Source organism: Chaetura pelagica, unplaced genomic scaffold, assembly GCF_000747805.2.
Source record: "Chaetura pelagica isolate M959 unplaced genomic scaffold, ChaPel_1.0 scaffold263, whole genome shotgun sequence".
In the NCBI taxonomy this organism is placed as follows: Eukaryota; Metazoa; Chordata; class Aves; order Apodiformes; family Apodidae; genus Chaetura; species Chaetura pelagica.
In genome coordinates, this window is record NW_009952797.1 from 502149 (window position 1) to 517513 (window position 15365).

Below are 15365 nucleotides of genomic sequence, written 5' to 3' on the forward strand. Positions count from 1 at the left end.
AGCATCTCAAAACTTAAGACACCTTCCAGGAGCTTGTGAAATATATCTAAATGTGAATCATCTTTTACACTAGTGAAACAACCCAAGCAGATTGAAGACCAGACTGATTTAAACTAGAAATAGAGTGGGAACAAGAAATATAAGCTATTTGCATAAGTTTTTGTTTGTTCACTAACTGAATGCTCATCCCTCAGAAAGTTTTAACATTCACCTCCAATGAATCATTTTTATTTTGGGTTATTCCATTGCTTGTTCTTCTGAACATTTCTTGGCAATCTGTGGATTAAATTCACGACTGAGCAATTTTGCATGGAAAATTTGCAGAGGAATCTGCACCACCACTCAGAAATATTTACAGATCCACAAATCCATACATATGGCTGGGCTAAGCTGTTCTGGAAACGTTCGTAAATCATTTAATTTCCTAGTTTTGAAGAAATTCACTGAGTAGCATCATGGTCCAAGTATACACTATAGGCACGTTACAGATTGCCTGGGATGCAGTTGCTGCAGTCAGGTGCATGTCTTAGTCATGGTCCCAGCTATTTACTGGGCCTTCATCCCACTGGCTCTGCAACACATTTCCACACTCTGGCTCCATGCAGATACTGGATACATGGACTGGAAGGACACCACAAGGTGTCATTCAGTATGACTTGCACTAGGGAACGTGACTGTGGCCTGCATCAAAGAACATGTCTACATGCAGCCCAGGCTCTGAGGACACCCAACCCTCTCAGGGTATAAGACAGAAAACACCAACCCATTCAACCTGTTTATCAATGAAGAAGGATACAGAAACTTTCCAGAGGTGATACAGCCAACATCTGCCAGGACATACCTTGATCTGGATAAGTACCAAATAAAATCTAGGGCAAGGATGAAAAACAAACATGCATTAATCATAAAAAAACTGAAAAAGACCTGCTAAGCTTATCTCAATTACTTATATAAGACTCTTTCAAAACATACATTAAATTATAAAATTGCTTTCAGTATTTTCAGGTATGTTTCCACTACAGTTGAAAAGTAGCCCTGGGATACTTAACAGGGAGGAGTAATATTCTTTCCATAAACTTGTTGCCAAAGTCACACATTCAATCTATTTTATCCAAGTATCTGTGTAATCTTAAGGATCTTTGTGGAAGGCAACACCCATATCTGAGGAAATACGGAGCATCTTCTATTTTGTGTTTGACAGAGAAGCCCTGCTAGCCAAAAAGAACAGGATTTTTCACAGCAGCTAAATGGATAAACTCCCAACTTTTACAAGTGCTTCTCAAGTCTGGCAGTCTAAGATTCTGCCAGTTCTGATAGGGGAGGGCAGCACTCAGGCAGCCCCAGTATGGAGTTGCCCATCTCCCTGTGGCCTTTTGCCTTCCTCACCATGGAGCACAGCTATTGCTAATGCATGCTGTCTGGCACGGCTTGTCCTATGAACATTCCTCAGGTGTTAGCCAGCATCTAAAGACTCACCCTACATTCAACAAGCAACCATACAGGAAACACAAATTTGAGTTTATGCTGCCTCCTGAAACTTAATTGCCTGCCCTACCACATAGTCCAAGGTGGTGGCTAATGCACCAAACACTGGTCTGATTAGACATAAGCCCCTTCGCAGCGTTTTCTTTTTTGCTGTCTTGCTCCCACCCTTGAGACTGATTTATGAGCTGAGACCAAATATCACACCTCATTTTGGACTAAGGAACTGGGGAGGAGGGAAAGGGAAGGATTGCAAATTCAATACTTACAGAGCAGACAACTACAATGATAAAAAGGCCTGAAACTTTTAGGAATTTTAGACAGCGTCTGAAACATAAGAAACACATATTTACTATATGGCTAGTTTAGAACAAAATTTTGTGTTCTCTTAATAGTGCTGATAATTCAGAAGCATTGTGGTAAACGTTTAAGGCCAATAATATCCCACATTCGAGTGTGGACACCACTAAACAGGGTCACAGGAGGTTTGGGAAGTCTCGGCGACTATATGAGCCTCCTGCCCCAAGTCTGCTGCCAGCCAGGTCTCATTGCACAGGAAAGAGGTTTTACCCCTTGGGCTGCAGCATGAACTGGTGGTGGGACCTGAAGCCACTTCTCTGCTGACACTGACAGCCCCTGACAGACCCAGAGCCCCATCAGCTCCCTCTGGTCTCTCCCAGGGAGGCAAAGGAGCATTGCCACTGTGGAGAGGTGGCACTACCCAGCAGAAAGCACAGCTTGTTGCATAGAGGGCTGGTGTCATGAATGACTTTCTCAAAACTGGATTTCCAATATACATCCTGAAAGGTGCTGGGAAAAGTCCATTTGATGATGAGAAAAAGCTTTAAGAATCTTCTGGGTTTAACGATGTCTCTTTAAACCAAATACAAGTGGTTTCAATGTACTTGACATTTTCTCCTGCACTACTCATGAGCATCTCTAGATGAACCAACTAGCAAAACTAGATTTATCTTTTCGCCAAGGCACACCGGCATCCTTTGAAGGAATGCCCAGTCATGGAGATTGGATGCTATCAAATCTTCTGAAGTGTCAGAGCTCAACACTGAGGGGGTTAAGCAAGAGTAACTCTAAATTAAAATGTGGATGTTAAAAATACTTGCTCTTGAGTAAGAAGTCTTAAGGCTTAGCACTAATAAAGTACCATGTTTTTTCTTTTACCCTAAAATGCAATTCTGTTTTCTTTCTGCGCATCAGTAAGTTACACAGATACCTTAATTTACAGAACTCTGGTGATTTGCTCTTATTACATTTTTTCAGTAATTGAAGGGATTGATGTTCTCATCCCGTGTTTTCAAAAGTAAACATTCAAACATTGCTTTTCTAACAGAATGACAAATTTAAGTATTGATTTAATCCTGATGACAAGCAAGACAGAAAAAAAAAACACCAAACAAAAAACAAACAAACAAACAAACCTAGCAGCTAATAAAAATGTTGTCACAGACACACTGGTACAAGGGGATACAACATTCAATGAAATACAAGTGGGAGTAACTTTACACAGACTTTGTGCAGCATAAAAATCTAAAGAAAGGCAGAGGAAGAGAAGACAGTAAAGAGGATAATAAAGGCTTCAAGAGAGAGGAATGACAACAGAAGCCATTATCAGCACCTCATAACTGGTAACTTCTTATGGCATTGTGTAATTTATGGGAAATGCCTAGTGCCAGTTTAGTCATGCTTCCTCTCTCCTGCTTGTCTATTCTCCCCATCTCTACATTACAGTTCTATTTTGGCAATTCTGAGAATTCACTCTTTTATAAATTCCTAAAGCCAGTCAAGATTGATTTTGTCTTGCACTTCCAAATTATCATTAAATACTACTAATAATAAGAATTAAAATTATTATTAATATGAGAAACACCAATAACTTTAATTTAAGACATAAGATAAATAAAAAATCATTAAGTTTTTCTAAGTTCATATCTACTTCTCTGAAAATAACAGAAACTGACCTAAAGGAGCTGGCAAGATATAATAGAAAAGCTTTTGGAAATGGTTATTTCATGAAGCGTAGAATTCCAAAGGCTCTTTTCCTCCCATCTGTTTGTTTTCATGGAATTTTGTATTAGGGAAGTAGTGCTTTTAACAGCTTACAGCTGACAATTGATCAGCCTTCAACTCGCTCCTGCCTTGCAATCTGTCTCTTCCTACAGCACTAACCTGGCACAGCAATGCAAGAACCAATCCTGTGCCAAAGCCTGTGCTGATGTCTGTGCCTCCAGCACAATCCTGTTTGACTTCAGTTGGAAACAAAATCAATAAAGGATTTCACCCCCTTGTTCTAACCCAAACAATGTTTAGTCTGATCTGCATGTAGTGTTGGGCAGTTTAGCTCCATTTATTCTCCCAGCAGAGTGATGCTGATTTAAGACAGCCAAGGAGCTGGCCCCGTGGGTACCATCAGCACTATAGCAACAAGAATGTGTCAGAGGAAGGGCTGCCAGAGAAATGCACTACTCCCCAGATTATAAAACTATGCTGTACTAGAAACAACGGACTCTACAGTCTCGTTCAATGCCTTTGTTCCATCAAATACCAGGGAAAGCCACCGTGAGCATGAAGAAAGAGACGCCTGCCAAACTCCTTCACATCTGCTCGTGCTGCGCTAATTGCAGCCATTGTAATTCTCTGGCTCCGTTATTTGCCCAGCAGCAGTGCAAGAGAACAGCACTCCACACAACACCCTGTGCATGATGAAAGGAGGAAAACAACGGTGAAGCAATGAGCTACAAAAACATATGGATTGGGACACTTTGTTGGAAAGGTTCCGAGGATCAACAAGGAGATGCAGACATGCAGTGCAGGGCTCCACGCAGATCTGCAGAGCTTTCTGCAGAGGCCAACCCAAGCTAGTAAAAAGTGAGGAAACTCTGGAAGGAGAAGAGATAATTATTATCCAAGGCTAAAGAATTTGCTAGCTAAATCCCAGGCAAAAATATTCTGGTAAAATTTGAACTTAACCTCTTATCACATTGGTATCTTTTAATACATTAACAGGTTCAAATTTCCTCTGTGCCTAAGTGAGGTGAAAGACTACTTTGAGGTAAAGAGTGAAACATATTATACATTTAATAATACACTTAATATACTTAAGGACAGAAAAATTCTCAGCTGGATTGTGTATATGTGAAAAGTTACTTTAATAAAAATAGTAACAAAAAATGATTTACCGATTAACAAAAATTAATAACAAAAAAATTGAAGAATAAAGCTGTGGAGTCAAACAGGAGAGTTTTAAGAAATGGTTTCCAAAAAATGTTAAAAGCAATATAGAAGGTATTTAATTACAAATTGAAAATACATGCTAAGATGGATGCCTGTAAGAACAAGGAGCTATTGATCAATAGGTAGAAGCTTGTAATCAGTTTCACCAGGGTTTATTTATAAACTATAAATAGCAAGATAAGGCCTAAATATGGAGTGTTATTTTGATCACTTGCAGAAAATAAATCGTTTCCTAGACATCTATACCTACAAAACTTGTACTGGAACAAATAATTAAAAAATTAAAGAAAGAAAAAAAAAAAAGAAAACAAAAGAATGGAAGTAGAAATAAATGAGTACTTGAATTCAGACCTCATCTTTGATAAATTGAACTTGACATGAAGGTTGTCCAAGATTTCATATTTCTCAGAAGAAGCAGATTTGGACCAACTTGTCATTTCACTTCCCATTTGAAACATCTGCTCAAATTCTGCAGAGCTGTCCCATGAATCATCATCGGTGGTAAAATCTGGATTATGAAAATCCATGCACTGCCACCTGTCACATATTTTCAGGAAACACAACAGAACAAAAAAGTGGTTTATTTCAACAGGTACTAGATGCCACTAACCTTGCACACCCTTAGATTCACTGTGAGAAATGGAAAATTTCACAGAAATAAATATATTCAGTACAGACTGAGCACCCCTTGGTGACCCAGCTGTGTAGGCTGGGGAGTAAAAACAAAGACCCCATGATATTTAGGTGCACCAGGTCTATGATGGATATGTATCTCCAGCTTTGCTGTGTAAAACCCTTATCAGGACCCTTTCTATAGGTCATCAGTGTCTTTCAGTGCACCTGATGTTACATGACACAAAGGAAATGAGAGCACATCTAATCACCCCAACCTCAGACCTCACATCCTTCTCTTCTCCACTTACAGCCCCTTCTCTCCACTGAAAGTCCTCCAGAATAGATCTCTTCTTACAACCCTTGCTGTTCACTTTATTTCCCAGCAGATTTGGTGTCAGGATATAAGAAAGAACCATGAACAATTAAATAGAAAACAGCTTAGAAAAAAATATTTCAAGTAAAATGAACATCACTCACCCGTTTTCCTCCGAGGAAGCCTTCAGCAGCGGCGTCTTCTCTGTAAAGCTGTTGTTTTTTGACCTTGGGCTGAATAATTTAGAAAAATTGAAGTGATATCTTCGGAGAGGAAAAAAAAGGAGAGGGAAAAAAAGAGAGAATAGTAAGTCTGCAGTACAATGTTTCATTCCCTACAGTTCTACAGAATATTTTATTACAAGTGCATCTAGCTAGTTAAACATTATTTAAGCATAGTGTTCACCCAAATTAAGGTTTTCATTAAGTTTGAACTAGTCACAGTAGTCAATTCCTTACAGTCATGGAGGACTCTACTGTATAAAATAAATCTATCCAGCCTAAAAGCAGCATCTACAATAGTCAATTAAATTCCCTCTGAATGTCAGAAGACCAATAGGTACCTAACTCTCACTCACATGCTTATGCTTTTAGACACCCAGATTTACAGTGGAACAACTGCACTGTAATATCAGTGATGCAAAATTCTTCAGGTAAACACTTATACAAATTCACAGAAATTCCTATTAATATACTTCATAATTTACACCCAAAAAATAGGATAAATTCTGTCCCACAAATGTCCTTTTGACAGAGATCACTGGAAATCTACTATCCCTACAATAACCTCGGGACCCCTTCATATTAGAGAAGAAAACTTTCTCTGAATTACAAGTACTTCATTTCTGCAGCACAATCCCTTCCAAAGAGTTTCTGTCAAGTCTCAGTCCTGGTGCTGCAGGTAGTTGTAAGACAGTGAGCTACCTCTTGCCATATTGCAGCTTAGCATTATTTAAGAAGTCTTTTGATGAAATATAAACCCCAGAGCTTAAGAAAGAGCTGAAGAGAATCAAGCACAATCACAGGGGTCTAGCTGTGGGGCAGGCTTCTGGGAGAGATCAAATAATTGAGCCATTTTAGAGCACTCTCCAAGGCCTGGCTTTCAGAGACATTTCCCATCAACACCACCATTACTCAGACACACACAGATGTATTCCATTCGAAGCGGTGGCCATTTGCCACCAGCAAGTCCTGACTGCTAGAAATACAGTCAACATGCAGATCTCATTACTCCCAGAGACACGTAGAGGAAAGCTAAAACATCTCCTGGCATTCCTAGACTGAAACTATAAAATCACAGACAAATACATAAATATTAAAAAGTGACTGACAATTAGATCTTAGTTCAAAAAGAAGTATCTGTATATTTAACCTCATAAGACAATGTAAGAATGTGGAATTTCTTGCAATTTGTAGAGGCATACATGAGCTCAGCCTTTGAAAAATTGAAAGCTCCAGCTAATGCATCAGCTTGCTTGTTTAGTACTGTTCTCATTCAGACGCCGTGCTAGGTGCAGAGCAAGAGGATGTGGTAATTTCAGCCTTCAGTGACCACAATTCTTGTTCAAACTGCCATAAGCACCACATCTACAGTCTCAACAGAAGAGAATGAATGAATTAGAGAGACTGAATTATCTTGTACCTCGGGTCAAATGTTGGGCAGATTACAATTCAGGTGCTACGTGGTACTGACACTTCATCTGTGAAGAGATGATTGCACACTCTGAAGGTTTTGAAGTGCCTCCTTTTTTAAAATAGGAGAGTATTATTCACAAAAAGTTGAAGTAGAGAAACTCTGGTATTTTAAAGCAAGATTTATTCTAATCTTTTCATAGCCTTGGATGTAAAAGATCTCCTGAAACTTTTACAGAATGGAATCCACAAAAATAGCTAAAAAACACTTCCAGGATTTTAAATGTGTGCTTACTTAGCATCACTGATATGGTCCTGGCTAATCCTGGTGCATCTGAGGTGCATTCAAAGTTTGCATCCAAAGGTGGCAATTTTAATATAAAAATCTGATGCTGGACCTTGAACTTAAACATTCAGAAATTTAGCTTATGCAAAGACCAGTTTTCTGTTTCTGATGTTAAATACATAACATCACTTGTTTCACAAAAAAAAGGCTCCAAATAATATACACTACATGCTGTTTTGATCTAACCTCACTTTGCACACACCATTAACCTTTCCACACATGCTTTTCTTGTTTTCCTCCTAGGACATGTGCAAAATCTGAGATTCATAACGAGAAAACTTTCTACAAAAACTTCCATTTTTTTCTAATTTTTAGAGGATGATCTCAACAATGTTTTGTGTTACATAGGCATATGTATATCTACTAACCATCCTGCACCTCAGCAGGTCTTCACCAATATTGTAAGTGCAAAGAGTGCTGACGGGCAAAGCAACCACAGCAATGGCAAACAGAAAGAGTCAAAAAATGTTTGGGGTAAGGTGGTTTAAATGACAGTAGCTGAGGTGAAGGATCCAGAAAGCTAAAGACATCACTTCTGCTTTCTTTTTGCACCTTTGTTATTCCCACTTGCAGATATAGGTCTTGTCACTTTTACATAGAACTATAGAGCTTCACAGATTGCCTCAAGTGGAAAATACAATAAAAATTGAAAGGGTCTTCAGATAAAGTGAAAACAATTAGTACATGACAACATCAATTTGCAGAAAGTAAAAACACATAGACAAAAATAAGCAGCAGGAAATAGCCAGGCTTGAAAAAAGCAAAAATAATTAGATAAAAAGCAGAAAAATCTCAGCTCCTCTGTGATGTGATTACTATAATTAGAGAATGAGAGTAATATAAACAATAAAGCTAATTAGGACATAAAAGAATCTTGAAAGCTGAAAGCTCTAGAAAGAAAAGTTGAAAAAATAATGAAACAGTAGCCTGGATTACAAGAATAAAAGTCATCCCTGAACAGAAAGTCTAATGCAAGCCCCTCTGGGACTCTCATAGTTCTGCAGAAACACCATTGATGCCATTTGGTCATATACTTCATCAAGAGAATAGAGATCACTTGCAAGCAAACCTAGGAAGGCCCAAAGATCCCCCACTAGTAGAGGAACAATTATGCAGTGCTCAAAAACCCTCAGTGTCATTCCTGGTGCACCTGCAAGTGCCTGGCAATCATGACACTGTGTAAAGAAGGGAAAGAAATCAGAGTGATCTATTTCAAAACCCAGGAACAATTACTCTTTGAATATTTCTTCACAATTAAAAGAGCTAGAAACTTTGGTTATACCTACCTGCTAGAAGGGAGTACAATCTATCCCTACTGACCAATTCAACAACATTACCAAGGGGCTAATCACCAGGTCATGTCATTAGCCCATTGTGGACAGGTCCATTTCTAGGATCAGAAGGCTGCTCTTGATGTACACTATTTGCAGGTGAGGAGCTGGCAAGCTAGGCACCAGTTGTGACCCCTGTTGTTTTCTCATGGTTCAGACTCAAAACTCTTTAGCATTTTATACATCAAATATGAGAAGAGACATTAAATAATTGCATTTACAAGTGTATACATTAGTATGTAGATATGCTCATTGGTCTTCATAGAAAAAAGTCTGCATTCTCACTTCTCTTTCATTAAGTGTGATGAGAGAAAACTAAAACAAAAAACTATGGGAAAAAAAAAGTAGGAGAGGGAAGGAAGAGATGTGAGACTCTAATTGCTCCCACTGGTGCATGGATGACACCTCGGGTGTTATTCAGAGTCAGAAGAGTGCTGCAGGTTCTGCCTACAAGACACCGGTGTTTCCCATTACCTGCAGGTGACAACTTCCAGTTTTCAGTGGACTTTGGATGAAGTTCAAAGAGGGAACTCAGTTCCTGCCACTGAGCACCACACTTGCCCTCTGACCACATTTTCAGGTGTTTCCTAATGTGTTTAGACATGCCATTTTTAAAGGAAAAGGAAGAATCTGTTGTAGAAGCAGTTGTTCAGCATTTCAATTCGGGCACAATGCAGCAAAGGACACAGAAAAAAAGTAATCAAAAACCTGAGAAAGGAAACAACCATACTCCTCCTGTTTAGCTGATCTCTTGGCTTCAGAGGTAACTTGAGTAGTGGTGGCTGTCACCCTTCCAGATGTGTGTTACCTATGGTTTCCACTCAGGCAAAAGCCATTGCCAGGAGTACTGTGGCGACCCAGATGGAGGTCCCACATAGATATTAACTGTCCATGCCCCCAGTTGCAGGGAGTGCCTAAGCCTGTTGTTCATACTGGAGGATGGCAGAGAGACTGTTAGGTGCAAGCAGATAAACGATCTGCTCAGCATGGTTGCAGAGCTGAAGGAGGAGGTGGGAAGGCCAAGGAGTATCAGGGAGTCTGAGAGGGAGATAGATCATTGGAGTCACATCTTAGCCTCTCTGAAACAGCCACAACAGTCAGGAAGGGCTCACAATGCAGAGTGCTCTTTGTCCTCTCTCCACCTGGCCAAGCGTGATGGCCCTAGAGTGAGCAATGGTGACAAGTTCCTGCACGGTGCAAGAGCATGGCTGGTGTGTCCCTCCAGTAACTGTCCCACCTCCCCAGGTCACCCTGCAAAACAGATACGATGCTCTGCAAGGGGAACAAGATAGTGGTGAGGATGACAGTTCACCCAAACTGGAGGTGCTACCGAGGCAAACTCAGACCATGCCTTGCATCAAAACACCTCAGTTAAGAAGAAAACACAGGTCCTTCTCATAAGTGACTCACTTCTAAAGGGAGCTGAAGGCCACATATGCAGGCCAGACTTGCTTCTTAAGGAAGTCAGCTGCCTCCTTGGGGGCAGGATTAAGCATGATGAGGTAGCTACCAGAAGTCCAAGGGCAATGAAGAGAGACTTGAGGGCCCTTGGATGGCTGGTTAAAGGATAAGAAGCACAAGTAGTGTTCTCCTCTATCCCACCAGTTGCAGGAATTGAGGAAGGGATAAACAGGAAGAGCCAGCAGATTAACTCCTGGCTCCGAGACTGGTGTAACCAGCAGGACTTTGGTGTGGCCAGTAGGTCAAGAGAGGTCATTCTCCCCCTCTACTCTGCCCTGGTGACGCCACCTCTGGAATCCTGCATCCAGTTCTGGGCTCCCCAGTGAAAGAGAGACAGGGTGATACTAAAGACAGTCCAGAGGAGGGCAACAAAGATGACTGGGGGACTGGAGCATCTCCTGTATGAGGAAGGCTGAGAGAGCTGGGACTCTTTAGCCTGGTGAAGAGAAGAATGAGAGAAAACCTTACCAATGTCTGCAAATAACTAAAGGGTGGGTGCAAGGAGGATGGAGCCAGACTCTTTTCTGTAGTTCCCAGTGACAGGACAAGAGGCAATGGGCACAGGCTGGAAAACAAGAAGTTCCATCTAAACATGAGGAAAAACTTCTTTACTGTGAAGGTGACAAAGCACTGGAATAGGCTGCCCAGAAAGGTTGAGGACCTTCTTCACTGGAGATATTAAAAACCTGCCTGGATACAAACCTGTGTAGTGTGCTCTAGGTGATCCTGCTTTAGCAGGGGAGTTGGGACTGGATGATCTCTAGAGGTCCCTTCCAACTGTGACAAATCCGTGTTTCCATGACAAAAAAAATAATCACTAGGTTTGATTGGAACCTATTATTTAGCCTTACATTGAAAGGATTAATCATGCCACACAATGCATGAAGCTTTCACTCCCTATAATAAAAAAGCATACATTTCAAACATCAGCTATTATAAAGCTTCATCTGCCATATGCTACGTTGTGCACACAACTATCAGTAAGAGCTATTTCTATGACAACAGAAAGCAATAATTCTCACTTCTGTGGAAAGAATTGGTCAGAGATTAAGAAGAGGTGAATATGGAAGCATACCTATTACGGAAGAACATCAACAGTTATGCACATAACTTACTGGAAAATTCACTATAGAAAAACTGAAAGCTGAATCTCTTAAGGAAAAAAGAAAACAAACAAACAAAAAGAGTTAGCATTCTTCTCTGAATTAGTACTCATTAAAATAATTGTAAGTATGAGGTTACCTCTAAAGCTAAAGTCTAGGAATAGTACTGAGTCAAGAGATCATGACAAATAGAATAGAAAATTAAGGAAAGTTTCCTAGAGAAGAAGGAAGCCAGAGTAAGAAAATGAGAGATAATTAATCATGCAGGAGAGACTATTAACAACAGCAAGAGTTTAATTTATCATTTCTACATTCTTATAGGCTAAAGCCTCATTTTGGAAGCATCCACATTTTGGAAGCATCATCCTCAATGAGTAACATTTATAGGAATCATATGTATTGAACCAACTGCTTTTATTGTAACTGTAAATAAACACAATGCAGAAATAAACTGAAAAAGAATACCACAAACAAAAAACAAACACCACACTGTTTTTTGAGCACCCTTGAAATACATTCTTCCACCAGATTTGGTACTTGTCAGTTTCCAATAAAATCCACTTTTGAACAATGGTTACCTGGTACAAACTGTGCTGACTAACATCAGCACTTTGAAACATTTCCTCTGTACTAAGCAGCTGTAGACATACACCCATAAACATCATGATATATGTGCTCACACAGAGACACAACCCTCCATCATGTCTTCTCCTCAGTAGTAGCACATCATGGAGGAACTGTTATGACTATCCATTACAAATGAAGTATGGTCAACTGATATACTGGGAGTCATGGGAAGGATCAAAGACTGCAGAGCTCACATCTCTAAACAGGCTCCAGACAGTTTCTGATGACTGCTTTATGTAGCTCCCAATAAATCAGCAAATAACCTCTAGACCCTTTAAAAGCATGCACCACGAAGATGTCAGAAAAACTTAGCAGTGGAAGCATTACTTAATACACACTCATTTTCTCTTTGCCTTTCTTAATTTTCTGTTAGTCAGGACTGTACAGGATTCCCCAGAGGGCTGCAGCCCTGGTACTACCTGACAGCAAGACACTGCAAGAGTTGCAGCCAACTGTCAGGTCTCATCTTGAGAAGTGTCTACCATGCCAAGACCCTAGGCAAAGAATGAACATGCTCAAGAAAGATGCAGTGAAGTGTGTGCTGAGCTTTTCCAAGCCAGAAATGGTTCCTTACACAGGGTATACACAACGTGCTAGCTTCATTCACTACTGTTGGTTTTGGAGAGTGAAAATGTCCTGCAAGGGGATGTGGAAGTGGCCTCCCCTCCTTCACTTGTGCACTATTCTGCAACTTTAAGTTCAGAAATAGCTTGGAAAATAGAGTGTCTCCTGTATTTCCCTTTTTACTTTTTTTTTTTTTTAAATCAAATTAGGCTTTGTAGGATTATTGTACTTCCCTGAAAAATGAAATTTTAGGTAACTCCAGGACTTGGTAGCTCCTTTTCCTCAAGGGTCTTTGTCTGTCTCTCTAAAGGGATGTCTCCATCAAAAAGACACTGGGACATGGTCAACAGCTTAGACACACCAGGACTCCATTGTGGGTAAAGTTAAAAGAAAGTATTCAATCTATAAGCTGCCCTGAAGCTCCTCTGACTCTAACAAAGAGGACTAAGCTGTTCTCCACACATTTTCCATTCCTGTGTCAGGGTGCCATGATTCCTGGCTGTTCAAAGGGAGGAGGGAGCCAGGATCAGAGGGTGGTTGTGTGTCTGGCAAGGCCACGTGCTCCTCAACTGGAACCTGTGTCAGAGCACCCAGTGAGGGAGCAGGGATGGGATGGGGACAGGGCCAGCCCTGAGACTCATGACTACCTAGCAGGGCCACAGGCAAGGGGCAGGTCCAAAAAGCCTACCCTCTGAAGGCCTGAGGAGTTGCACTAAGAAAGCATAGCTACCGTTTCCGCCTCTCTATTTTCTCATTCAGCAGAGAAAATTGGAAAACTTCAGGAGAGACCATGTAAAAACTGCAGATAATCTGAAGGAGAAAACACATTTCAGGAGTAGGTGCTGTCAAAACAGTTTAGCTGTTGGCAACTGCCATCAAGCCACAAATTTGAAATAGGCAGTAGCCTGTGTTGGTAGTGGCCCAAATTCCAAAACCCCAGTTTCTTTATGGATTACACAGACAACTTGTTAAGAAGTATTATTCTCAAATGTTGCAGGGCATACTGAAAAATGAGTCTCCTACAGGAAAGCAATTTATCAGCAGCACTTTAAGCACGGCTGAACTTGTAATACTGTAGCATCTTCTGCAAGCCTGGCTTCTAAATGCCAGCTTTTCTCTTTGGCATTCACCATAGGCTTTTAGCTTAACCAGCTCTGATGCTAACTGAATTGATGACAAATAAAGGGGAGTTCACACTTTTTTTTTTGTAGTCTGTGAGGCAGTTCCAAGAATGTCAAAGGCTTATAAATTTAATTTTTTAAGTATATCTGACCAGACTCTCTTAAAAATGCAATATGGGGCACTTGGATGACAGAAGTACAAACAGAAGGATAGGTCTGAGAAACAACTGGATGGTGTGACCATCTCTAGAGAGAGTAAAGCACTGCAGTGACATGATGTTGTAGTCTGAAATGTTTGAGGGAATATATGTTGAAGTAGGAAGATTCACTAAATTTAAGGATCATAGAGTAAAAGGAAGAATATTAAAAGAAGACCATTGATCACCTCCCAGATAAGGGAATATTTTCTCAAACAGTGGTGAGATGGGATTATTTTGATAGAATTTTCCTGCATCCAAGCAACGTATCGACAAGCTGTCATGTGTTAATTACATTTCTGGCCTTGCATAGTCTTACAACATACTCTTTTGCCCCTCACCTCAATTTTAGAGACTGAGAAGAGTAATTAAGGAGCTATACTTAAAGATGAAATAATGAAGAAGCTATTTTTCATCTTTTTTAAACACTAATTTTAAAATTATAGTTCCTTATGTTCCATTCCAGAAATTTGGAGAGAAGATTATTAATACCTGCAACTTTTAGAGGAAGAAAAAAAAAAAAAAGGAAACTTTCTCACTAAAAAACTGTCTCCATTGCTGAGAATTTAAAGATTAAAAAAAAAGCCAGATAGATATACAAAAAAGTTCGTTAACAACAGCAAAAAATGTGGCTGACTTCTTGGAGAGGTGTTCAAAAGAAGAGGTGAAGGAAAGCAGCAGGCCACCATATGGCTTAAAAAATTCAAGTTGTCATCAAATTGAGACTTGTATTTTTAAAAAGTGATGGATCCCAAGTATTGCAAACCTGTTGTTGGATCAGGCATTTAAGGAGCTATTGTGTTATAAACTCAAATGGATCAAAAAGGTTGAATCAACTGCACCACCAAAAAGCTCACAGCACACACTGGATGCCTGAAAGCTGGATACATTATAGTACTAACAAAGCACAGCTCCTCACATATATATTTTGAATAAAACAATTCCAGAAACTGATGCCACAATAAACAGCTACTGCACTAATAAATGTGGTTTGGATACTGTCTGGACAGGCAGTTTGCAAGAACAAATGATCAGAGGTGTGTGATATAACAGGAAAACTGAACGATACTCCAACAGTATGGAAATGCAAAGGAAAAAGAAAGGTAAGTTGATACCTTTGTGGAGCACCAAACACAGTAAGAGAAAAAAAGAGACATTAAAATTACTGTAACCAGACATTGTTATTAAAAGTTAATGTATAAGTAGCTGTTCTGCACCTCAAGAATCAACAAGAAATAATGGTTGTTCCTCTATGCAAAAATAGCAGCTTCACAGCCTAAAAAGTGGATTCATATTTGAGTCAAGGCATTTAAAATTAGGTTCCA

General features: G+C 39.9%; 1 protein-coding gene across 1 annotated transcript in view; it reads right to left on the reverse strand.

Annotated features, from left to right (window-relative positions):
• The window catches only part of OCA2 (oculocutaneous albinism II), a 171786-nt gene that overhangs the window by 143699 nt on the left and 12722 nt on the right, over positions 1 to 15365 (reverse strand). The window contains exons 2-5 of the mRNA XM_009994824.1: positions 5824 to 5922; positions 5083 to 5268; positions 1752 to 1809; positions 797 to 869 (exon numbers count right to left, since the gene is read on the reverse strand). Coding sequence (XP_009993126.1) covers positions 797 to 869; positions 1752 to 1809; positions 5083 to 5268; positions 5824 to 5922 — 416 coding nt within the window. The remainder of the gene's footprint in view (positions 1 to 796; positions 870 to 1751; positions 1810 to 5082; positions 5269 to 5823; positions 5923 to 15365) is intronic.